Source organism: Bubalus kerabau, chromosome 18 (genome assembly GCF_029407905.1).
Source record: "Bubalus kerabau isolate K-KA32 ecotype Philippines breed swamp buffalo chromosome 18, PCC_UOA_SB_1v2, whole genome shotgun sequence".
Lineage (NCBI taxonomy): Eukaryota > Metazoa > Chordata > Mammalia > Artiodactyla > Bovidae > Bubalus > Bubalus kerabau.
In genome coordinates, this window is record NC_073641.1 from 73,760,399 (window position 1) to 73,786,394 (window position 25,996).

At 53.9% G+C, this 25,996-nt stretch overlaps 1 protein-coding gene across 1 annotated transcript in view; it reads right to left on the reverse strand.

Moving 5' to 3' along the window:
- AHRR (aryl hydrocarbon receptor repressor) overlaps nt 1-25,996 on the reverse strand; it is an 86,521-nt gene that overhangs the window by 46,176 nt on the left and 14,349 nt on the right. Inside the window, exon 3 of the mRNA XM_055554852.1 lies at nt 20,692-20,873. Coding sequence (XP_055410827.1) covers nt 20,692-20,873 — 182 coding nt within the window. The remainder of the gene's footprint in view (nt 1-20,691; nt 20,874-25,996) is intronic.

A 25,996-nucleotide genomic window follows, 5' to 3' on the forward strand; every position in this document is an offset into this window, starting at 1 on the left:
ATCTCAGCATCTCTCTACAGGGCCGGCCTCTCTCCCTCCCTGCCATGGCGGGCAGTGGGGGGAGGGGGGGTGTCACCCACGATGACCTGGGACTGAGCCCAGCTCCGTCTGAGTGGGGCCCAGAGGGGAGCCCAGGGCTGCAGGCAGAGTCCCTGCAGACAGCCCCCAGCCCCACTGCTGGCACCCTCCCTGCCAGGCCTCCTCTTAGACAAAGGGTGAGCCCACCACCAGGCTGCCCTGCCTAGTGCTCCTGGTTGCCCCCGGTAACATGCCAGGGAGAAGAGCTAGCGGAGAGCAGGTGTGTGTGGGGTGGGGGGTCCAGGGGGAAGTTTGTGGAAGTTGAAGAGGAGTCGCTGCGGCCTCTGGGCCCCGTGAGGAAGGTCTTGGCAGGGGTGCCCCATGGCCCAGGGCTCCAGGAAACCCTAGGGTCCAGCCAGGGATGGGAGCCTGCGCGTCTAAGGGCCTTGTGCCCCCTCTGAGCTGCTGTCCCCCCCAGCCGGCTCCACGTTGTCCTCAAAGAGGGCCAAGCCACGTGATGCAGGTTCTAGCCAGCACCAATGACCCTCCCGCCCCACCCCGCAGGCAGGCGGCCTCCTCCCCACAGCCTGGTCTCCGAGGGACGGTGGGAGGGACCACCAAGACCCCCAGCCCCACAGAAGCCATCCTGGCCCAGGGCAGAGCCTGGGATCAGCCTCCACACCATCTGTAGACACAGCTGAGGGCCTGCAGGCAGAAGAGGAGGCCGGTCAGGGCTGCCCCCTCCCAGGAACGCACGGACTCCCTGAGGCTGGCACAGCCCAGCCTGAGCCCTGAGACTGCCCGCACCCGGGGCTCAGCCGGAAACCCTGGGTTCCGTCCCCTCCACAGGCCCCAGAGCTCCGGCCACTGCAGAGGTTCTCACTGCCCTGTCTGACCCATCCACCAGTGGTCCACAGAACCAACCGGAACCAGCTTCCCTAACTTCACTGACTCCCTGCATCCCTGAGAGGCTTCCCTGATAGCTCAGTGGTACACAATCCGCCTGCAATGCACAAGACATGGGAGATGCGGGTTTGATCCCTGGCTGGGGAAGATCTCCTGGAGGAAATGGCAACCCACTCCAGTATTCTTGCCGAAAAACCCCATGGAGCCTAGCAGCCTGTAGCCAAAGGGTCGCAAAGAGCTGGACACGACTCAATGTCCAAGCACATCCCTGAGCGCCTTGCCTGGAGAAGAGAGGATGTGTGTGATTGTCGGGCAAATGGCGGGTGTCCCTGTGTGGGCTGGGCTGCACACCCAGCCTAGCGGGGAGACTGGAGAGGCCACTGCCCTTGGGGGCTCAGCCCTGCCATACCTCACCTCCTTCCCTGTCCTTCACGCAGAGGAGACTCAGGGCAGCTGCCACTCTGGGCCGAGCCACGTGCCACAAGGACCCAGCCCCACCTGTCGCTGCTCAGGGTCCTGTGCTCGGGTCTGGCCGCCGAGAGGTGCCAAGTGTCCCTGGTGGAGGAGAAACCCGGAGATGCCCCGTTTCTGCCTCTGGAAGTGCATGATTCTCAGAAGCCACCTTGCTCCCGGCCAGCTGCCCAGGGACAGGACAGGCAAGTCCAGATTATGGACACAGGGAATATGGGGTGGAGGGGACTGTCTGGGCTCGGGGTGCAGGAGTTCCGCCACCAGGGTGACGAGAGAGGAGCCAGGGTACCCCGGGAAGCTGGGCTGGACCTCAGCTCCGACGAGCAGCAGCTCCTGGAGTGGACAGGTCACCACACACACAGCCCGGCTCCGACCCTCCAGCCCTGGTCCAGCAGCGCACCACCCCGGCCCGTGTGCCCAGGGCCGGGTTCACGCTCAGCTGTGTGTCGCTCTGGAGGCAGCTGCTGTGACCACAGCGCAGCCCGGCTCCCTCCATGCTGCGGAGGGAGGTCAGCGTGGAGGGAGGCAGAGAGCTTGGAGCCCCGGAGACCCCAAGGAGCAGGCCTGCCCCCCACTCCTGCACGCTTCCAGCCCAGACGCCCTTCAGGGCCTGCTCGGCAGAGGAGCACAGGCTCAGAGCAGCGGTCCGGGGGCCTCCGCGCCTGTGTGCCCACATTCCTGTCCCCTGAGGGGGAGGGGCTCTGGGCCATGAGGGGAGCCCCACGAGCAGGATGAGTGTCCTTATAACAGACTCCAGGGGTACCTCACCCCTTCCCGGGTGAGGACAATTCAGAATTCAGTCCTCACCAGAGCCCAGCCACGGGGTGCCCTGACCTTGGAACTCCGGCCTCCAGGACTGAATGGTGATGTCTGTGTGTCTGTCCAGCAGCAGAGCTGAGACGGGAGTGACCACAGCCACATCCATGGTGGCCGCTCTTGGCCGTCCCCTGTCAGCAACTGAGACCAGGCCCAGGAAGCAGGTGAACTCGACCCTCCGATGGGCACCCTGTCACTTCCTTCAGGGACCGCATGCCCTCCTTGAGACAGGGGCCCAGGACATGGAGAACCAAACTTCCTGAGAGACTAGGGGGTTAACTGGCTTCACTCACCCCTGCCCCCACCACCAGCCCCTCTGGGTGACCCTGGGGACACCACTGAGGGGTCCAGAGGCCCCATGAGTCCAAGAGCACGTGTGGGTCCCATGCATTGCAGCGCACCTGCCGAGGGAACCAGTGGCCAGGCCTGGGGGGCAGATGGAGAATGCGGGGCCCCAGTCTGACCCGAGCTTCCACCCCAGCATGCCTGCAGACCCCGCCCCAACTCTGGCATCAAATTTATGGAGCACCTCAGTTTTCAGACATTCAAACTCTCGCCCACGCCTCACTTTTCAAGAACTAAAAGATAAACTCTTTGTCTTGCCGTTGGAGGATGACCGTGAATCACACAGGCTGGCAGAAAATGCTGTCCTGTGACTCGACAGCAAAGGGGTCCACAGAGGGCAGTGGTTTTCTGCATCTGTGCTGCCAAGAACAGATGTGCTCGCAGGGTTATGTGCTGTCGTGCCAGGGTCTGCCCACCCAGCTCAGGAAAGGTGACCGGAAGCACGAGGGCATAAGTGGCTGGGGCTGGACCAGCTCTCATCTCAGCCCCAAGGGAGGGGGTGGGGGCGTGGGGGTGTGTCCTTCTGAGCCCCATGGTTAGACGGGTGCGGAGGAGGGACTCAAACTGGATTCAGAGCCCCAAGCTCAGTTAGGTGAGAAGAAACATCATGCGTGTGAATAAACATGCCTATGTTTAGAAAATAAGAGTCCACCCCAGGACACAGACCACATCAGCTTGTGGGTTTTCTACAGAAAGAATTTCCCTGTTTTCCACAATGACCAGGGAAGCCCCAGAGGTTTCACAGCTCAATCTGGCTCCAACAGCACCAGGAAAGCGGAGCCCCCGCCTCCACAGGTGCCCAGCCCACTCCTCATCACTGGCTTTCTGGGGTCCAGCAGACAGGAGCCCAGGGCCACAAGTCCTGCAGAGGAACTGTGCTCTCTCCTTAATCCCCATGCTGCAGTGCAAGACACAACCATTTTAGGGAAGTTTTCAACTATTATCTCCTCGACTGTTATCTCCTCAAATACAGCTTTTGCACAACAAAGGAAACTATAAGCAAGGTGAAAAGGCAGCCCTCAGAATGGGAGAAAAGAATAGCAAATGAAGCAACTGACAAAGGATTAATCTCCAAAATGTATAAGCAGCTCATGCAGCTCAATACCAGAAAAATGAACAACCCAATGAAAAAGTGGGCAGAAGCCATAAACAGACACTTCTCCAAAGAAGACATGCAGATGGCTAATAAACACGAGAAGACGCTTAGCACCACTCACTATTAGAGACGTGCAAATCAAAAGTGCAATGAGATTTCGTCTCATGCCCGTCAGGATGGCCATCACCAAAAGTTTACAAATAATAAATGCTGGAGAGGGTGTGGAGAAGAGGGAACCGTCCTACGCTGTTGGTGGGAATGCAAACTGATACAATCACTATAGAGAACAGTATGGAGAATCCTTAAAAATCTAGGAATAAAACTACCATATGATTCAGCAATCCCACTACTGGGCACATATCCCAAGGAAACCAGAATTGAAAAAGACACAGGTACCCCAATGTTCATTGCAGCACTGTTTACAATAGCCAGGTCATGGAAGCAACCTAGATGTCCATCAGCAGACGAGTGGATAAGGAAGCTGTCATTCACATGCACAGTGGAATATTACTCAGCTATAAAAAGGAATGCATTTGAGACAGTCCTAATGAGGTAGACGAATCTAGAGCCTATTAAACAGAGTGAAGTAAGTCAGAAAGGGAAAGACAAATACCATATATTAATGCATGTATGTGGAATCTAGAAAGATGGTACCAGTGATTCTACGTGCAGGGCAGCAAAGGAGACACAAACATACAGAACAGACTTTTGGACTCAGTGGAAGCAAGAGATGGTGGGATGATTCGAGAGAATAGCATTGGAACATGTACATTACCATATGTAAAATCGATGACCAGTTTGAGTTTGGTGCTTGAAGCAGGGTGCCCAAAGCCGGTGCTCTGGGAGAGCTTGGAGGGGTGGGGTGGCTCAGGATGGAGGGGACACACGTATGCTCATGACTGATTCATACTGATGTATGGCTTCCCAGGTGGCCCAGTCGGTAAAGAACCTGCCTGCAGTGCAGGAGATGCTGGAGATACGGGCTTGATCCCTGGGTTGGGAAGATCCTGTGGAGGAGGGCCACTCCAATATTCTTGCCTGGAAAATCCCATGGACAGAGGAGCCTGGCGGGCTACAGTCCATAGGTCACAAAGAATCAGACACAACTGAGAGACTTAGACATGGCAAAAACATCTCGATATTGTAAAGTAATTATCCTCCAATTAAACTAAATCTATAAATTTAAAGAGAAAAAGGAAAAAAACACAACCAAAAGTAGATCTTTGGGAAGAAAAAGAAAAGGGGATTTTATTTACACGCGTTTTGGTTCCGCACGCTGTTCGTGGTCAGTCAGTTCAGTAGCTCAGTCGTGTCCGATTCTGTGCGACCCATGGACTGCAGCCCACCAGGCTCCCCCGTCCCTAGGATTCTCCAGGCAAGAACACTGGAGTGGGTTGCCATTTCCTTCTCCAATGCATGAAAGTGAAAAGTGAAAGTGAAGTCGCTTAGTCGTGTCCAACTCTTAGCGACCCCATGGACTGCAGCCTACCAGGCTCCTCCGTCCATGGGATTTTCCAGGCAAGAGGACTGGAGTGGGGTGCCATCACCTTCTCCACTTCGTGGTAGAAGAGGTCAACTATTCGGGTTTCTCACTAAGTTTCAACAATCTGAAGGGACGTGTACAGTGGCAAGCCCAGGGTTCAAGAAACATTTGGAAAAAGCAGACAAAACCAAAAAGAAAAAAAACGGTGCTATAAAGTCAAATAGTTATTCCATGAGTAACTGCATGCTGTCAAGATAAGCAGGACACGGGGACTTGCCTCATGGTCCAGGGGTTAAGAGTCCACCTTTCAATGTGGGGGATGAGGGTCCCATCCCTAGTGGGGGGAACCAAAACCCCACAAGCTCTGGGGCAAATAAACCCACCCACCACTGAGGCAGGAGGAGATGCCACCCCGCAGGGTAAAGCAATTGGACAGTCATTCCCTGTGGACTAAAACTCCAAAATGAGGATAGCAGGACAATTAAGACAGGAGGCTGGGCCCTGCCCAGACCACATATATCTCATTCTAGAAGTCAGGAGACCTCCCCAACCACATATGCACATAAAGGCTCCTTGGAGGTCAAAGGGGGAGTTATGTCAAGGGATGTCCGTATGCCTTGTAAAATCCATCTTGGCTAAGGGATGCATGCAAACACATGGGGGGATCTTGAGATACATCAAATGTGGACTGTGAACCAGGGAGATCAAAATGATTGGCCAAAGGAAACCCAGAAGAAATGCCCCATGAAAGTAATTCAAACTGCCACGAGGGCACAACTCTAGAGACTCTGAGTTCGCCCCTGTGTCTATCCACATACACTGTACTCTTATTCCTCCTAATAAACACTTGCTTCACTACTTTCCGTCTTTGTGGGAATTCTTTTCTGCAAAGCTGAAGGGCCAGAGGCCTGGTCACTGACCACTGGTCTGGCGGCCAGGATCTGGGGCTCTCACCGACACGACTTGGCCTCTCTCTGGCTGGGGACCCAAGCCCCACTGCAAGCCGTCACAGGCCGAGGCCAATCGCCACCACTAGAGAGCCCTTCACCACAGTGAAAGAGCCCACAGAACGCAACGAAGATGCCACAGCTGCAACTCACAGACAGATAAGAGGATGCTCAGAGCACTCGCTGCCCTTGCACAAGGACTGGTCCCTTCCCCCAAAAGCTCGAGGGAGCTCTAGGAGCACCAGCTCCTGCCCGCCCCCACCCCACCCTCCCCGCTGCTCCTCCTCCAGCTCCTGCTCATCTACAATGACACCGAGTCAGGCACTCCAGGTCGAAGGGGCTTGAAGGGGCAGACTGTCCTCAGGGCAGCTCCAGACAAGGACAGGCCGGATCTGGAGGAGTGGCCAGCTTGGCTGTCACAGTGTCTGATGCATGTGCACGGGCTGAATTTGTAAATAAAGTTACAAAGAAGCCTCCAAGTACAGAACTTGCCCGTCACCCAACCTGGAGCCCACCGGTCTCCACCAGTGACTCCAGGGGTCGTTTCCACCAGAGTCCTGCCCAACTCACCACCCACAGGCAGGGTTGATTGGGCAGTGGGTGTGGGGAGGTCTCTGCCCAGGTGCTTGGGGCCTTCTATGGCTGGGTCAGTCTCCATCCCCGTCCGGGGACACAGCCTAGCACTGAAGGTCCCTGTGTGGCTGGAGGAAGCCTCCAAAGAGGTGACTCTGAGCAAACGCTTGGAGAAGGGAGACCTCGGGGCCCGGTCATGAAGCGGCTGCAGGTGAGCTGGGTCAGATGCCCCCAGAAGCCCCCTCCACTCCCTCTCAGCACTTGTCCCCTCAGGGGCCCTTGGCTCAGCCTGTGGAACCGCTGGTGGTACGTGGCTGCAAGAAACCCTGCTGCTCAGAGCACACTCTTCCCTTGCAAAAGGACTGGTTCCTTCCCCTAAAAATTCGAGGGGAGCTCTAGGAACATCAGCTCCTGCCAGCCCCCAACCCCACCCTCCCTGCTGCTCCTCCTCCAGCTCCTCCCCTTGACTCATACCCTCAGCAATTTCCCAGGTCCACAGTTTTCTCTATTCCTTCTTTTTGTTTGTGTTTTGAGACAATATCAAGCTTGCAGAAATGTTGTAAGAACGACACCCAATGTCCTCTGCCCAGAGACGCCCCCTCCACCCCGGGACTTCACTGACTGCCCAGAGCATCCTCTCAGCCAGGCACGGGCCACTCTTCATCCAGATGGCCTTGGTCCTTCTTGACTCAAGATGGGACAAGCCGCTCTGTAGGCTGCCCTGAGGTCCAGTTTGCTGATGAGTCCTCAGCCTGTCCAGCGGGAACATCACAAAACTAAGAAGTGTCCTCACACACCCTGCGGCCTGGCACACAGCGTCAGTTTCTTCCGGGACTGGTGGGGCCACGTTTGGTCATGGGGACAGTGTGTGCTGGCTTTCCCCACTGTAGGGCTTCCCTCTTTGTAGCTAATTAATACTTTGTTTTTCAAGACTCAAACATTCCATTTCTCACTTTCACCAATTTTAGCATCCACTGACATTTCCAGCCTGAATTATTCCTACAGTGGTTACCAACTGGGCGTCTTATATTCACCTCCACTTAAAGGTCGCCCATCTAGAGCCCTCTCTCCTGGTGCTCTGGTCAGATATCGTGGTGTCCGTTTAGTTGTTCATTTACTTATATCCATGCGGATTTAGGGAATCCCGTCTCATTTGCTGGATTATCATCTGTCACCACCCTTGTTCATCTTAATGCTGAGACTGTTCCGACGTGGCCAGGGGAGGCCCTCAGGAGGCCTGGGTCCCGGGGGAGCCCCTCAGGAGACCTGGGTCCCGGGGGAGCCCCTCGGGAGACCCGGGTCCAGGGGTACGTCCCCTCAGGAGGCCCGGGTCCCAGAGGTACGTCTCCTCAGGAGGCCCGGGTCCAGGGGTATGTCCCCTCAGGAGGCCCGGGTCCCGGAGGTATGTCCCCTCAGGAGGCCCGGGTCCAGGGGTATGTCCCCTCAGGAGGCCCGGGTCCCGGGGGTATGTCCCCTCAGGAGGCCCGGGTCCCGGGGGTATGTCCCCTCAGGAGGCCCAGGTCCGGGGGTATGTCCCCTCAGGAGGCCCGGGTCCGGGGGTATGTCCCCTCAGGAGGCCCGGGTCCGGGGGTATGTCCCCTCAGGAGGCCCGGGTCCCGGGGGTATGTCCCCTCAGGAGGCCCGGGTCCGGGGGTATGTCCCCTCAGGAGGCCTGGGTCCGGGGGTATGGCCCCTAGTGCTCTGAACACAGCCCTGCTGTCCAGCATGGACAGTCTAGGCTCATCTTGTCCTTTCTCTGCTCTCGCTCTGGGCAGAGGCCAGAAGGCATGAGTCCCTTTCAGTGGTGAACTGTGTCTGAAAACCGAGGTCTGAAGGCCAGCTGTGTCCCCTGTACTGGGGTGGCCCCTTCAGCAGGCAGAACTGGGACACACATACACAGGCACACACGCACAGGCACACGTGTGTGTGTGTGTGTGTGTGTGTGTCTGTGTGCATAATGTGAGTTCACATCAGAACCTCCGTTACAATTCTGTACCATGGGCTCAGTATAGGGTGGACTTATTTTTCCTTTGACATTTAGTAGAAATTGGTTTAAAACTGTCTGGGCCTAGATTTTTCTCTGTGGGAAGATTTTAACCACTTATTCAAATAGCCATATGACTATTTGGGTGTTTTATTTTTTCTTGAGTCAATTTTAATAAGCTATATTTCTAAGCATTTACTATATTTTCAAATCTACTAGCACAAATTTCGGAGAGGGCGATGGCACCCCACTCCAGTACTTTTGCCTGGAGAATCCCATGGACGGAGGAGCCTGGTGGGCTCCAGTCCATGGGGGCGCTGGGAGTTGGACATGACTGAGCGACTTCACTTTCGCTTTTCCCTTTCATGCATTGGAGAAGGAAATGGCAACCCATTCCAGTGTTCTTGCCTGGAGAATCCCAGGGACTGGGGAGCCTGGTGGGCTGCCGTCTATGGGGTCGCACGGAGTCGGAAACAATTGAAATGACTTAGCAGCAGTAGCAGCAGCATAAATTTGTTCATAATAATTTCAAGCTATCTTTTAAATATCTGCAGCATATATCATGCTTTATATATAATATGCTATATAATGTTCCTTTTACTTCCTAATACTGTTTGCTATTTTTCCTTGATCAATCTCACCAGATCTTTACTGTTTTATCATTTTAAAGGAATTCTATTGTATGTTACCTTTCTATTTCACAAATACCTTCTGCTTTATTATTTCTTATGACTGTTTTTTATTTATTTCACTTTTTTTTTTTAGAAACACTGAATGTTTAGCTTGTTAATTTCAGCCCTTCTTCTTTCACTTTAGACTCTCAAGTTGATTTATTTCTAAGAATTGCATTAGCTGCAGCTACACATTTTGATGGACAGAGCAGCCTGGTGGTATTCAGTCCACGAGGTCACAAAGATTCCAACACAACTGAGCTCACACATTTTGATTTGCAAACATTTCCTCAGTTCTGTTGTGTTTTCCACTTTGATCTATGTTATTTACAAATGTGTTTATTTCCAAATGTAAGGGCTTTCAAGTCATCTTTTCTACAGATTTCTAGCTTAACTGGCTTGAGGGCTCACCATGCATTCTTCATGATTTTGTCTTTTGAAATTTATTGTGATTTGCTTTATTGCCCAATATATTTTCAATATGGGCTTCCCAGGTGGTTCAGTGGGTAAAGAATCTGCCTGCAATGCAGGAGACACAGGTTTGATCCCTAGGTTGGGAAGATCCCCAGGAGGAGGGAATGGCAACCCACTCTAGTATTCTTGCCTGGAGAGTCCCATGGACGGAGGAGCCCGGTGGGCTACAGTCCATACAGTGGCAAAGAGTTGGACACGACTGAAGTGACTGAGCATGCACGCATATTTTCAGTATATTTACAAGTTACATGTGGGCTTGAAAAGATGTGAGTGTAAGTTTCAGAGTACAGTGTTATGTATGTCCATGATTAACCCTTTTTTGCATTTCTCAAATCTTCTTTAATTGTTACTGATTTTTATTTCTCTGATCTATCAAGTACTGAGAGAACTATCTAAAATCTTTCTCTCTGATGATGAATTCATGTATTTTTCCTTATACTTCTGTCAATATTGGTCTCATATTTTTGAGGTGGTTTTATTAAAAACACACAAATTTAAAATTATTCTCTTTGCTTGATAAAATAAAATGCTTAATGACTTTTAAATGATATGCTCTCATGATCTCAAGTAATATTTTTCACCCTATAGCTTTAGCAAATGTATTTCAGTTAGTATTTTTCCAATGTATCTTTTCCCATCCTTTTACTTTCAATCTTTCTGTGCCTTTTGTAAACAGAGATATTCACTCTAACAATCCTTATCTTTTCAGTTCAGTTCAGTTCAGTTGCTCAGTTGTGTCCGACTCTTTGTGATCCCATGAATCACAGCACGCCAGGCCCCCCTGTCTATCACCATCTCCCGGAGTTCACTCAAACTCACGTCCATCGAGTCGGTGATGCCATCCAGCCATCTTATCCTCTGTCGTCCCCTTGTCCTCCTGCCCCCAATTCCTCCCAGCATCAGAGTCTTTTCCAATGAGTCAACTCTTCGCATGAGGTGGCCAAAGTACTGGAGTTTCAGCTTTAGCATCATTCCCTCCAAAGAATACCCAGGGCTGATCTCCTTCAGAATGGACTGGTTGGATCTCCTTGCAGTCCAAGGGACTCTCAAAAGTCTTCTCCAACAACACAGTTCAAAAGCATCAATTCTTCGGCACTCACCTTTCTTCACAGTCCAAGTCTCCCATCCATACATGACCAACTGGAAAAACCATAGCCTTGACTAGACAGACCTTTGTTGGCAAAGTAATGTCTCTGCTTTTGAATATGCTATCTAGGTTGGTCATAACTTTCCTTCCAAGGAGTAAACGTCTTTTAATTTCATGGCTGCAGTCACCATCTGCCATGATTTTGGAGCCCAGAAAAATAAAGTCTGACACTGTTTCCACTGTTTCCCCATCTATTTCCCATGTAGTGATGGGACCAGATGCCATGATCTTCATTTTCTGAATGTTGAGCTTTAAGCCAACTTTTTCACTCTCCTCTTTCACTTTCATTAAGAGGCTTTTTAGTTCCTCTTCACTTCCTGCCATAAGGGTGGTATCATCTGCATATCTGAGGTTATTGATATTTCTCCCGACAATCTTGATTCCAGCTTGTGTTTCTTCCAGCCCAGCATTTCTCATGATGTACTCTGCATAGAAGTTAAATAAGCAGGGTGACAATATACAGCCTTGACGTACTCCTTTTCCTATTTGGAACCAGTCTGTTTTTCCATGTCCAGTTCTAACTGTTGCTTCCTGACCCACATATAGGTTTCTCAAGAGGCAGGTCAGGTGGTCTGGTAGTCCCATCTCTTTCAGAATTTTCCACAGTTTATTGTGATCCATGCAATCAAAGGCTTTGGCATAGTCAATAAAGGAGAAATAGATGTTTTTCTGGAACTCTCTTGGTTTTTCCATGATCCAGCAGATGTTGGCAATTTGATCTCTGGTTCCTCTGCCTTTCCTAAAATCAGCTTGAACATCAGGAAGTTCACAGTTCACGTATTGCTGAAGCCTGGCTTGGAGAATTTTGAGCATTACTTTACTAGCGTGCGAGATGAGTGCAATTGTGCAGTCGTTTGAGCATTCTTTGGCATTGCCTTTCTTTGGGATTGGAATGAAAACTGACCTTTTCCAGTCCTGTGGCCACTGCTGAGTTTTCCAAATTTGCTAGCATATAGAGTGCAGCACTTTCACAGCATCATCTTTCAGAATTTGAAATAGCTCAACTGGAATTCCATCACCTCCACTAGCTTTGTTCGTAGTGATGCTTTCTAAGGGCAACTTGACTTCACACTCCAGGATGTCTGGCTGTAGGTGAGTGATCACACCATCGTGATTATCTGGGTTGTGAAGATCTTTTTTGTACAGTTCTTCTGTGTATTCTTGCGTCCTCTTCTTAATCTCTTCTGCTTCTGTTAGGTCCATACCATTTCTGTCCTTTATTGAGCCCATCTTTGCATGAAGTGTTGCCTTGGTATCTCTAATTTTCCTGAAGAGACCTCTAGTCTTTCCCATTCTGTTGCTTCCTCTGTTTCTGTCTCTGCCCTTCTCTCTTAGCTGCCTGTTCAGTCCACTTACATTATTATTATTATTATTATTGAGCCCATCTTTGCATGAAATGTTCCCTTGGTATCTCTGGTTTTCCTGAAGAGACCTCTAGTGTTTCCCATTCTGTTGTTCCCTCTGTTTCTTATCTCTGACCCTTCTCTCTTAGCTGCCTGTTCAGTCCACTTACATTGGCTGTAGCTAATGGCACACTGGGAATTCTATGCTTTCTGTTTGTTACACTCGTCCACCTTTCTTTTTTCTTCTTTCCTGTCTTTTTCTTTTGATTAATTACATTTTCTCATTCTACGTTTTTCTCTCCATTATTTTGAAAGTTAAACCTTTCTGTTGTATTGATGATTATTCTGAAAATTCTATGATGAATTAGTTACTCAACCTCCAAATTTAATTAATACAAGAAATGTTGACATCTTTAACTCAAATCTCCCTCTCCAAATGTATATGCTGTCATGGCCAGGGCTTTATTTTTCTCATTTTTTGCCCTTACCATATGCCATTATTACTATTCCACACATCAGTGTTTGCTATGATTGACACCCTTCTCCATCCCTCCTTGCAGCCTAAACCTTGCCTTCCTTCTGCATTTTAAAGGAGGTACATCCTTTAAAAATGTTTTAAAAAAATTTCTCTTTGGGTTCTCAACTGCACTTAGTTTTTAGTCTCTTTGAGTATTCCTTAATTTGCTGCCGACTGAGCGATACATGTTTAAAGGTTTCAGATATTTCGTCTTGTATTTCACATGTCATCTGCCTGATGGCTACAGTTACTCGACATTGTACCTTCTGGAAATGGAAGAGTCTGTGTGTTTGGTGGCAGACCTTCCCCACTGGACTGTAAATCCTGGGAGGTGAGGACCATAGCCGCTGTCTTGTTTACCTGCATTAGAGCTTGCTGTTAATGTGAAACTTTCAGTCTGAATTTGGGCCAAGGCCCCACGACATGTGCCAACTGTTGGCCTCAGATGACCTTGGCAAGGCTTCAGAGAGGATGTCAGAGGTGAGAGATGTTTGAGGCTGGAAGGAGGACTTCCTTGCAGGGCGGTGCTGTTGGTCCCACCCCGCCACATGCGCCAGGAGAGGGCTGGGGGCCCCCGCCCCTGCTGGCGCCCACCGAGAGGAGCTTTGTGATGGCCCTGTGAAGCCTGCACGTGCCTCCAGAGGCCCGTGGGGCGGGTGTCTCTCTATATTCAAGAACTCCAAAGGCGTTTGGGCTGCAAGTGAGAAGCACCATGTGTCAACCAGGCCCGTCAAAGACGTACGTTTCCTGTGGAGCAGGTGGGGCCACAATATCCAAACACTGGCCGAGGGTATCTTAGCTCCTCCCGGGAGGATGCCTGTAGGCATGCAGCTGTCTGACACTTGTGTTAAAGAAGAAAGTGCAAGGAAGTGACTAGAGAGGATGGGTGACCCATGTCAGCCACTGAGACAGACAGACACCCCAGGCATGTGGTCCTCAGAAGCTGGGAAAACACCAAGACCACCCAGCCTGGGTGCCAGCTCCCGGCAACGCCAGGCAGACTTCTCCCAACCTCACCTCTTCTTCCTGCTGCTGCTCTGACCTGGAAAGGCCAGAAACTGTGGCTCTGGTGAGGCAGGACCTCAGGGAGAGGCAGCCAAGCTCACCATCAGGCTCCCCCTGCCCCAACCCTGCCTGCCAGACTCTCAGACTAGGCAGCGAGAAGGCTCACATTTGAAATTCTTTCAAGATTTAACGTTTGGCTGGACTGATGATCATACAAGTACCAGGGACTGAAAGACCCTAAATGACCCAGAAGGGACAGGGAAGGTCCGGGACTGCCCCCGGTTCATCCCACGGCAGTGAGAGAAAAAGCAACGCTCTTTCCTGTTTCCTGGGGGACAGATGCCCTGGGGGGACTCAGGAACCAGGAGACAGTGAACAAATGAGGGAATGAACTAGGAGCCTGCTCCTCCCCTGGGCTAGACTCCGCCTCCAGAGGCAACTAAGAGACAACGGGAGAAGTGGAACCAGCACAAAACGATCCGGGGTGATCTTTCTGAATGATGGCTATGCAGGGGACCCGCCTGGGGTAAGAGGCAGGTGTGCACACAGCCTGACATGACCCAGAGCAGTGTACCTTTGCTGGAAAGGCCCCGGGGGCCGTCCTCCAGAAGCTGTCCATGCTTGGGGGAAGGGGCTCCCGCAGCGGAAGGGCTGGAGAGGAGACACAGCCACAGCCACATCCCCTGGGGAGGAATCCATGGAGCAGCCCCTTGAAGGCAGGAGAGTCCGGTCCCAACCCGGCTCTCAGCATCTCAGGCCTCGCATGCCTCGCCGCTCAGAGGCGGGAGCGCCTTGCTCGCAGAACACAATGGGGAGGGCCCCCTGGAGCCTCCATTTGCAGGGGTGCTCATTCTCAGGGACGGGGCCCCACCTCACCTGTATCCTGCTCCAAGCCCCTCTCGGAACCCCGTCTTCCCCCGCCACCCCTGGCACAGTGGGGCCAGGCCTTAGGACGTGCTCTTCAGGGTCACAGACACTCATTCCCAGCAGAGCTCATCAGGGGAGGATGACTCGTCAGTGAAAGCTGAGAACCTCACAGTTTAGCTCAGCTGCATACACTGCACTCCTGGGTCACAGGTCCCTAAGTCTTGGGGAGAATTTCATCTCTGACCCACAGAAGAGGACAGCATCCTGCGTGTCCCGGACACAGCTCAGGACGCGGGGCCTGTGGACCTGCCACCTGGAAGGGATGAAGCAGACCCACCCAGCTCAGGCGAGCCCAGGGCCAGGGTCCATCCGGCACAGAGCGTGCAGGTAGGCTGACCCCAGGCCCGGGCCAGGCGGACACTGAGTGGGGGATGGGTGCTCAGCACTGAGGGATCTCTGGATCATCCCTGGAGGCCGAACCTGTGCTTCCCCCTCCTGGTTCTGTCTGCTGAGTGTCCCCTCTCTCTGTTCATCCCAGCCAGGCTAGGGTGACGGGGGATCCTTGGTCTTACCACCTGCCAGGCTAGGGTGACGGGGGATCCTTGGTCTTACCACCTGCCAGGCTAGGATGACCGGGGGTCCTTGGTCTTGCCACCTGCCAGGCTAGGGTGACAGGGGTCCTTGGTCTTGCCACCTGCCAGGCTAGGGTGACAGGGGTCCTTGGTGTTGCCACCTGCCAGGCTAGGGTGACTGGAGGTTCTTGGTCTTGCCACCTGCCAGGCTAGGGTGACAGGGGTCCTTGGTCTTGCCACCTGCCAGGCTAGGGTGACAGGGGTCCTTGGTCTTGCCACCTGCCAGGCTAGGGTGACTGGGGTCCTCGGTCATCTGCACACTGGTCCCCATTCTAGGCCCTTGAAGCCCAGGTCCAGAGAGTCTCCTGCCCAGGTCAATGCCACAGTGCTGAGTGCTGGGCCTTAGAAGGGGGTGCCTGGGCAGCTGGGACCTCACTTACTGGGCCACACGTCCTGGAGAGAACCTGGCTCCCGCCCCCTCAGGGTCCTTCACGTTCTCCACCCACCCTTCCTCCCTTTTCTGTGATCAGCTCCCAGTTTCCCCTCTTGCAAACAGTGAAACTTGCAAGAGTGGAAAATCCCTCTCTTTGGTACAAGCAAAGGGTTTATAACTAAGAAGCACCAGCCCTCAGTCTACGCAGAACCAAGTTAAGTAATTAAATAAGCTCACTGCCTTTTAAAAATTCATGAAAGTTGACACAAACATGACACTACAAGCAAGTTTGCAGGCCGTTATTACTCTTGGAGGCTGGAACTTTCCAGTTCATGTCCTTCCCAAAGGTGACTTTTTATGGAAGCTTTAATGAAATTATCCATTTCTGAGTCAGGAAGCAGAGATTAAGATCCAATTTTTAAGCTCGACTTTTTTCTAACTATGCAGAGGGAATGAATTCAGGAAAATGTTTAGAACTTCCCCTAAAATGTAAAGCTTGAGGAAGATCACAAACTTGGGAATCCTTGGGAGAAAAGGGTGATACAGAAGTCAAATTCATTATCTCCCCCAGCTGTGACCAGCAGGGCAGCCCACTGGCAGCGTGCGGGCTCCGCAGACCTGATGGGGCATCCCCCTGCCTCGGGGCAAAAGGGATCGGGCTCAGTGTGGGAGGAAGACTCTGCTCCTGGTTTAGAGGGACCATGCATTCAGGCAGACACCTGGCCGATGCCTGAACTCCTGGAAACAACAGAACCGAAGCCTTTCCAAGGCCACCAACCCTGGCCTGGCTGGACACAGCTGTACCCGAGGAAGTGACCAGAGAGGGAGTGACCAGTCCGCTATCAGTGTCCCAAAGGCAGATGGCAGCCTCTGTGGGAGGAAGGTGAACAGAAAACCCCTCCTGGGCAGCCCCAAACCTGGCCCAGCTGTCCACATGGGTCACTGAGGAATCCCTGGGCGTGGGGAACCCTGGGGACAGGGATGGGGTCCCTGGAATGGGGGGTGGAGACCCCAGAAAGGGAATGGAGACCCCACAGTGGAGATAGAGACCCCACAGTGGGGATGGAGGCCCCACAGTGGAGATAGAGACCCCACAGTGGGGGATGGAGGCCCCGAGGTGGGGATGGAGACCCCGCAGTGGGGGATGGAGACCCCACAGTGGGGATGGAGGCCCCGCAGTGGGGATGGAGACCCCGCAGTGGGGATGGAGACCCCGCAGTGGGGGATGGAGACCCTGCAGTGGAGGATGGAGACCCCGCAGTGGGGATGGAGGTTCTGCAGTGGGGGATGGAGGTGCCGCAGTGGGGGATGGAGGTCCCGCAGTGGGGGATGGAGGTCCTGCAGTGGGGATGGAGACTCCACAGTGGGGGATGGAGGTCCCGCAGTGGGGATGGAGACCCCGCAGTGGGGGATGGAGACCCCGCAGTGGAGGATAGAGACCCCGCAGTGGGGATGGAGGTTCTGCAGTGGGGGATGGAGGTCCCGCAGTGGGGGATGGAGGTCCTGCAGTGGGGATGGAGACTCCACAGTGGGGGATGGAGGTCCCGCAGTGGGGATGGAGACCCCGCAGTGGGGATGGAGGCCCCGCGGTGGGGATGGAGACCCCGCAGTGGGGGATGGAGACCCCTCAGTGGGGATGGAGGCCCCGCAGTGGGGATGGAGGCCCCGCAGTGGGGGATGGAGACCCCTCAGTGGGGATGGAGACCCCTCAGTGGGGATGGAGACCCCGCAGTGGGGATGGAGTTCCCGCAGTGGAGAATGGAGACCCTGCAGTGGAGGATGGAGACCCCGCAGTGGGGATGGAGGCCCCACAGTGGGGGATGGAGGCCCCTCAGTGGGGATGGAGACCAAGCCCTGGGAATCGGGGTCTGAGAGTTTCTGAAGATGGGCCCGTGAGGCCCCAGCATCCCAAGGCCTTCGGAGAGGGCCCCTCATCCCTTCACGGAACTCTCTCCTCTGTGAGCACAGATGGGGCTGGAGAACCGGCAGCACCAGCAGGGCCTGTGGCTCCAAGACAAGGGCCCTGGACTCCACACCAAGACCACACCAGTGCTGAATGACTGCTTTTGCTGTTTCACACATTTGCATTTTTCCTACCTAAAGACCTGATGCATTTTCAGTAAGACTTAGAAACCTGGATAGTAAAACAGAACTTCTGTAACCGCCTCTTAGGGATAAAGGCTTATCTATAGCCATACCACCCTGAATGTGGCCAATCTGTCCTGACCTCAGAAGCTGAGCAGGGTCGGGCATGGTTAGTACTTGGATGGGAGAGAAAAGCTTTGGCGAGTCTGTGCGTCAGCCCCAGTGGGGGCTTGGCCGGGTCTGCAGTGCCCCCACCAGGGCCCTGGGGACGGAGCCCTCCCCAGGAGGCACTCAGGAGGGGCTGAGAGATGCCTGAAGGCCTGACCCCAAAGCAGAAAGCTGGCCGCAGCCCCTGGTCTCCTGAAGCCCCCGAGAACTCAGCATCCGGAAACCATGGAGTCCACGGTGACTAGGAATCACGTGTCCTGGGCCCCACGCTGCAGGTCCCAGCAGCTGGAGGTACTGATGTTTAATTTAGGAGTAGTGTCACTGGAAGGCTTCCCCAGGGGCTCAGCAGTAAGGAATCGGCCTGCAATGCAGGAGCCACAGGAGATGTGGGTCGATCCTTGGGTTGGAAGATCCCCTGGAGGAGGGCATGGCAACCCACTGCAGTATTCTTGCCTGGAGAATCCCATGGACAGAGGAGCCTTGTGGACTAACAGTCCAAAGGGTCACAAAGAGTCGGACACGAGTGAAGTGACTTAGCATGCACACATGCCACGTGTGCATGTGTGTCACGTCACGAGTGAAGTGACTTAGCATGCACACATGCCACGTGTGCATGTGTGTCACGTCACGAGTGAAGCGACAGCACACACGCCACGTGTGCATGTGTGTCACGTCACGAGTGAAGCGACTTAGCACACACGTCACGTGTGCATGTGTGTCCCGTCACGAGTGAAGCGACTTAGCACACACGGCACGTGTGCATGTGTGTCACGTCACGAGTGAAGCGACTTAGCATGCACACACGTCACATGTGCATGTGTGTCACATCACGAGTGAAGCGACGTAGCACACACGCCACGTGAAGCCCTGTAGAGCTGCCGCTTTCAGCTTCCGCCTGGAATAGAGAAGCTGGGAAAGTGGCCACCCACTTCACACAAAGAACCACATAATGCTCGAATTTCCCCATTTTCCTGGGCCCGTCACAGTCCCGGGCAACCACACCCGAGATCCAGGGAAATACAGGTGCTTTAAGGAGGGACAGGAGATTGTGGGCATGGGAGGGACTCAGACAGAATTCAGGCCCAGTTCTGCAAGTGGGCCAGTGGGACACACAAGAGAAGGCAGGACTCCTGGCGGTTGCAAGAGGTGTAGACCTGGGAATCCGCGGGGGCCTCGGGGCTGACCGCAGGGAGTGGGGCCAGCAGGGCAGGGTGCCAGGTGCTGGGGGAGGGGCCCAGACCACAGCTGGGGAGGGTGGGGCCTTCTCAGTGCAGGACTGCAGTAGCAAGGGTAGCATAGAGGGCGGCCTGCAGACCACACCGCCCCCTCGCCTCCTCCTGGAAGCCCTCCAGCCTGCACAATTCTCCTCGTGACCCCCCAGATTCCTGTCCCCATGGCACCCACCATTCTCTGCTGTCCTCCAAGCCTACTTTTCCAAAAATGCCTCCTAAGCTTGTGCCTCCAGCCATGGGGGGCCAGGGGGTCTGGGTGATTTACTGGGGGATGAACCTGGGCTGGTGCTGGGTGAATCCCAGGCCAAGCTGTCAAAACTCTGCCTATGTCCCCACCCTATGATGTCCACGAGCCCATGTGCCGGGGTGGGGGGTGGTGGTGGACACAGGTGGGCGTCACAAGGAGCAAGGACCTCCCCGCCCCCAAAGCCAAGCCTGGGTCAGCAGACACAGCTCTGAGCACTCAGCCTCCCCCGGGGACAGAGGTGCCTTTCTACGCGAGACAGCTCGGCTCACCGGGGTCAGCACCACCCAGCATGCAGTGTACCCCCAGCAGGGGTCCAGCCCCAGAGCAGAGCCGGGCACAGGGGAGGGGCCACGGGACCCCAGGAGTGGGACCCAGACCCGTCAGCGCCCTCACACAGAGGGGGTTCCCAGGGCCAGCCTCAGCGGGACGACTGGGGTTCCCACTCCTGGAGACAAAGGGAGGGCCGGGCAGGCCCTGTGCCAGGCTAGTCGGTGCTGGCCCAGCTGGAGGGCACGGCGAGCGAGTCCCTGGGGGCGTCGGGGTTGAAAGCAGCCTGAGTCCTCAGGAAATATGCCCGCCCAGGCCGAGAAAGCCAGCAAGGCACAATGGCTGCCACACCTCAGGCACGTCGGACGCACGCACATCCGTAGCCCTGCGGCAGGGCCGGCACTGCACAGGCCCAGGTCCCGTGGTTCCGGGCCGCAGCCTCAGCGGCCGGCCCTCCTAACCACAGCCTGAGACGGGTTTCAGTCGCAGGAGGCTGTGCACGCTTTGACTCCCAGAGCCTTGAGCAGAGCATGAGCGGGCAGTCGGCTGCCGTCCACCACCCCCTGTGTCCACGCGTGCCCCCTGTAAACACTCGTCTTACCTCTGCCCAAAGACACAGAATAAATGCACAGTTTTGTAAGAAGTTCAGACTTGGCTGAGGGCTGATGGCCACGGTCTGGGCTGCTGAAGCAGGCCGGGGATAACCACATTTCTTTCCCAGGAGCTCAGCCAGGCCACGCGAGGAGTAAGGCTTGGCCGGGGGCACCGGACATAAGCAAGTACCCAGTGCACTGCAAGGGCCCGACGGACACATCAGCTGCCCTGCACCGAGGACGCTGCACCTGGCAGCACAGCATCCCCAGGGCTGGGCAGGCGAGCCAAACGGGGCGGGCCGGCCCCAGCCCTCCCCACCAGAGCTGCTCTCTGCCTCTAAAGGGTTCCAGACAAGAAGTGAAAACAGGCCCATCCCGGGGAAGCCAGGTGGGCCCAGGTGAGACCCAGGGGACAGAGGTGAGGGTCCTACCTTGGAAGAAGCTTTTCACCCTGAGATAGCTGACGCTGAGACGCAGGACAGAAAGCTTGTCGAGCTTAGAGATGATGTCGGGCGGCAGCGGCAGCAGGCTGGCCAGGTGGTCCAGCTCGGCATTGAGGCGGTCCCGGTGCCGCTTGGAAGGGTTCGACTTCTCAGCGCCCACGGCAGGCCTCCTGTGAGGGGAAGACCACGGTCAGGCTGGGACTCCCAGGCGGAAAGTGTCCCAGGCAGTGACCTCAGGAGGAGCACTCGGCTTCAAAAGGCAGCTTCTGGCAAACACGTGCCTGACGGGATGAAAAGGCACTGGTTCCCGGAGATGCACAAGCTAGACTGCGGCCATGCTGGCCACATCAGCTACACCAGCCACAGAGGCCACGCTGGCCACATCGGTGATACCAGCCACAGAGGCCACGCCGGCCACAGAGGCCACGCTGGCCACATCAGCTACACCAGCCACGGAGGCCACACTGGGCACAGAGGCCATGCCAGCTACATCGGCCACACCGGCAACACCAACCATGCCGGCCACTGGTCGCAGCTCTGGAGGGAGGCCCAGAGACAGGGAAGAGCCAGCAGGAGGGCCGTGTGGCCTCTCTGTGACCACACCCGCCAAGGTAGCCGTGGGCACCAGCCCTGGGCACACTGCTTAGCTCTCTCGGGAGCTCCACTGGGCCCTGCCCTCTAGGCCTGCGTGGCCCCTCTGGGCCCGTGTCCCCCTGCTCAGCAGGGCAGGAAGGTGCTAATAAGGCCAAGGTGAGCAAGGCGGCCTGGGCACCATGGTGTCCCCTCCCCGCCCCTCCACTCAGGAGGGGGAGGCCAGGGCCCCTCCACCTCCCTCCCTCCGAGGGAGCGGCCCTACCTGAACGTCCTGCCCACCGCAGCTGCCCTCACGGGCCCTCTCACCCACCCTCAGCCCTGCCCCCTCTGTGCAGAAACGTCTGCTTAACCTCCTTCCTAGAAAGCGAGGCCAGGCCAGTTGGGCAGGGGCCGCCTCCCCCAGGCTCGCGCTCCCCAGGTCAGGGGCTGCCTTCAGGGGCTCTGGGCTCCTGGGTCCAGAAGGTCCTGTTTTTCTACCATGTACTCACTTGTAAGAACGTGGAAACCTGTCCCACACAGTCCTTTGGGTCGGAAACCCCCAGGCACCCCCCACCCCATGGGGCCGTGGGGGCCAAGACCACACAAAACCACACAAGAGCAGAAGCTCCACCTCGGCTACTTCTTTCTCTTGACTGAGCTGTAATTCACGTAACATAAAGCTGCTTTAAAGTGAAAGCGTGCTGGCATTTAGGACATTCACAGAGCTGTCAACCTCCACCAAGCTCCAAAACATCTCTTCACCCCCAAGTAACACTCCTACCAAGCGGATTCTCTCATCTCTCAGGCCCCAGCGGCCACAACCGGTGTCTGTCTTTCTGGATTTGCTCGTTCAGACATTTCTGTAAATGAAGTCAGACTTCTCACACCCGGCATCCTTCACTGACCATCACATAGTCAAGCTTCTTCCATCCGGCAGCCTGTGTGGAGTGTCACTGCTTCTCAGGGCTGAGTCATGTTCCATGGCCCTGCGATTCTATGTTTAACTTTTTGAGGAGTTGCCAGACTGTCTTCCACACCAGCCATACTTCACAGCCTCACCAACACTTGCTATTGTCCTTTTTAAAATAACATTCCCATCTGTGTGATGGTGTAACAGTGTGATCACTCACCTAGAGCCAGACACCCTGGAGTGTGAAGACAAGTGGGCCTTGGGAAGCGTCACCATGAGCAAAGCTAATGGAGGTGATGGAATTCCAGCTTAGCTATTTCAAATCCTAAAATATGATGCTGTTAAAGTGCTGCACTCAAAATGCCAGCAACTTTGGAAAACTCAGCGGTGGCCACAGGACTGGAAAAGGTCAGTTTCATTCCAGTTCCAAAGAAGGGCAAAGCCAAAGAATGTCCAAACTACCTGCACAATTGCGCTGATTTCACATGCCACCAAGGTCATGCTCAAAATCCTCCAAGCCAGGCCTCAACAGTATGTGAACCGAGAACTTTCAAGTGTACAAGCGGTTTAGAAAAGGCAGAGGAACCAGAGATCAAATTGCCAACATCTGCTGGATCATAGAAGAGGCAAGAGAGTTCCAGAAAAACATCCACTTCTGCTTCATGGACTATGCTAAAGCCTTTGATTGTATGGATCACAACAAACTGTGGGAAATTCTTTGAGAGATGGGAATATCAGACCATCTTACCTGCCTCCTAAGAAATCTGTATGCGGGTCAAGAAGCAACAGTTAGGATCAGACATGGAACAACAGATTGGTTCCAAATTGGGAAAGGAGTATGTCAAGGCTGTATGTTGTCACCCTGCTTATTTAACTTACATGCAGAGTACATCATGCTTAATGCCGGGCTGGATGAAGCACAAGCTGGAATCAAGATTGCCAGGAGAGAGATCAATAACCTCAGATAGGCAGATGACACCACCCTTATGGCAGAAAGTGAAGAGGAACTGAAGAGCCTTTTGATAAAAGTGAAAGAGGAGACTGAAAAAGCTGGCTTAAAACTCAACATTCAGGAAACTAAGATCATGGCATCTGGTCCCATCACTTCATGGCAAATAGATGGGGGAACAATAGAAACAGTGGCTGACTATTTTTTGGGGCTCCAAAATCACTGCATATTAAAAGCAGAGACATTACTTTGCCAACAAAGGTCCGTCTAGTCAAGGCTATGGTTTCTCCAGTAGTCATGTAAGGATGTGAGAGTCGGACCATAAAGAAAACTGAGCACCAAAGAACAAATGTACTTGAACTGTGGTGTTGGAGAAGATTTAAGAGTCCCTTGGACTGCAAGGAGATCAAATCAGTGAATCCTAAAGGAAATCAGTCCTGAATATTCATTGGAAGGACTGAGGCTGAAGCTGAAACTCCAATACTTTGGCCACCTGATGGGAAGAACTAACTCATTTGAAAAGACCCTGATGCTGGGAAAGATTGAAGGCGGGAGAAGAAGGGGACGACAGAGGATGAGATGGTTGGATGGCATCACCATCAATGGGCCTGAGTTCGAACAAGCTCTGGGAGTTGGTGATGGACAGAGAGGCCTGGCGTGCAGCAGTCCATGGGGTCACAAAGAGTTGGACACGACTGAGTGACTGAACTAACTTAATGAATGAATGGCCAAAAATGTTGGGCATCTTCTCACGTGCTTGTTGGCCATCTCTGTATTTCTTTGGAGAAATGTCTACTCAAGCCTTTTGCCCATTTTTAAATTGGGTTGTTTGCTCTTGAGTGGTAGGAAATCTTTATATATTCGGGATACTAGATCCTTAACAGATACACAAATTTTCTCCCATTCTCTGGTTATCTTGTCACTTTCTTCAGTTTCTTTTCTTATTTCTTCCTTAATGAGGTGCCTACACCAACGTTGGTCATCTGCTAACAAAATGCAGAGCCAGGAAATGTGGGGAGACGGACTCGTGTGGACTGGACTTGCCACCCAGAGGGGAGCCCCGCCCAGAAGTGAGAGAACTCAAAGCCTCCCCAGAAAGCAGAGCAGCACCGAGGGCAGGTACAGGGGCCAGAGGAGGGCAGGTACAGGGGTCAGAGGAGGGCAGAGACCTCAATGGGGCAGACCTGTGGGGAGCAGGCCCCCAGCCACACCTGGGATGGACTGAGCAGTGACTGTCCCCACCCCCACCCCGCAGGGCACCAGGGGACACTCCTGACTGAAGATACAGGTGTTGGGAAGGCCCTATTCCTTCCAGCTTTCTCAAACCAAGCGTCCGGCTGCCCCTCAAACCCAGCCCAACATGCCTCCCCAGGCTTTGGTTCCAGGGGCCAGGGCAGAGACCCTTGCCCCCACAAGGTGGGTGAGGGGGCCACTGGAGGGACACGGCCCTCTGAGCTGACCTCGGGTTTGGGCCCAGAGCCACGGTGGGAAGCCCCAGTTCTGCAGGGTGGAGACTTGGGAGGAGGTGAGGGGCCCAGAAACCTAAAACAGCCGGGACAAGTCCAACAGGAGACACCCCGACACCTAAACAGCGCCGAGCAAAGAGACACAAACAATGGAAATTCAGCCAGTGAGGCTGGGTACTGTTCAGATGGTGTTACCCCCAAACTGACCTGTGGACTTGATGGGGCCTCGACGGAAATCTCAACAGGACTTTTTGCAGAAACAACAAGCAGTCTAGACTTTACGTGGACGTGCGGGGGATCGTCAGTCAGAGGGCAGGGTTGGAGGACTTACCTGACTGACCATAATCCTCTCGGAGTTAAGTGTTCCATTTTGGTTTGGTTTCAGACAAAGATGGAAAAAGATCAATGGAACAGAAGAGAGGGTCCAGAAACAGAGCCACATACTTTTGGTCAATTCACTTGACAAAGACACTAACGAAATTCAATAGGAAAAGAAACTCTTTTCAACAAATGGTGCTAATCAACTGGACAGCCAAGAAAACAAGTAAACATCAACCCTTACCTCACGCAATACCAGAAATTAGATCAAAACAGACTGTAGGCCTAAATCTAAAATGTATCATAAAACTTTACAATAAAACACGTTAGAAAATCTTGGAGACCCTGGAAGGAGTCCTGGGACTCTCAGGGCACACACTAAAAATACTGTGAAAGAAAAAAATGATAAATTGATCTTTCTCAAAGAATTTAAAATGACTTTTGAAAGTCACCATCAAGAAAATTAAAAGGGGGCTAAAAATATTCACAAGAGCCTATATCCAGAATAGTAAAGAAGTTTCACAATTCAACAAGAAGAGAAGCAGTCCAATAAGAAGACAGACGAACTCTTTACCAGAGAAGCTCTGTGGACAGCAGATAAGCGCAGGAAAGGCCAGGAGCGCCGTTCCTCACTGGAGAAAGGCAATGTGAAGCCACGGCGAGCCTCCACCACGGCCCGTCGGGGAGCTGAGACCAGGACAGACACCCAGGTGCTCTGAGGAGGCAGACGAGCCCCGCGTCCTGCCGCCAGGAGCGTGGACGGTGAAGCTGCTCAGAAAACCGTCTGTCTGGCGGATTCTCAGAAAGCTGAGCCCTTCTCGACTGCACACGGACCCACAATCCCACCCAAGAGAAATGAAGGCACACACCCGAAGGCTCAAACATAAGCGTTCACAGCAGCTTTGCTGGTGACACCCCAACCTGGGACCCCCCAACTGTCACCTGAGATGAGCAACCACACGTGGTTTACCCGCACGACGGCACACAAGTCGCGGAGGAAGCTACTTCATCACCACAGGGGACTGAAGACCCCACTCGGAGAAGGTCCCCTTTGTGGAAAGTCCCAGGAAGTGCAGA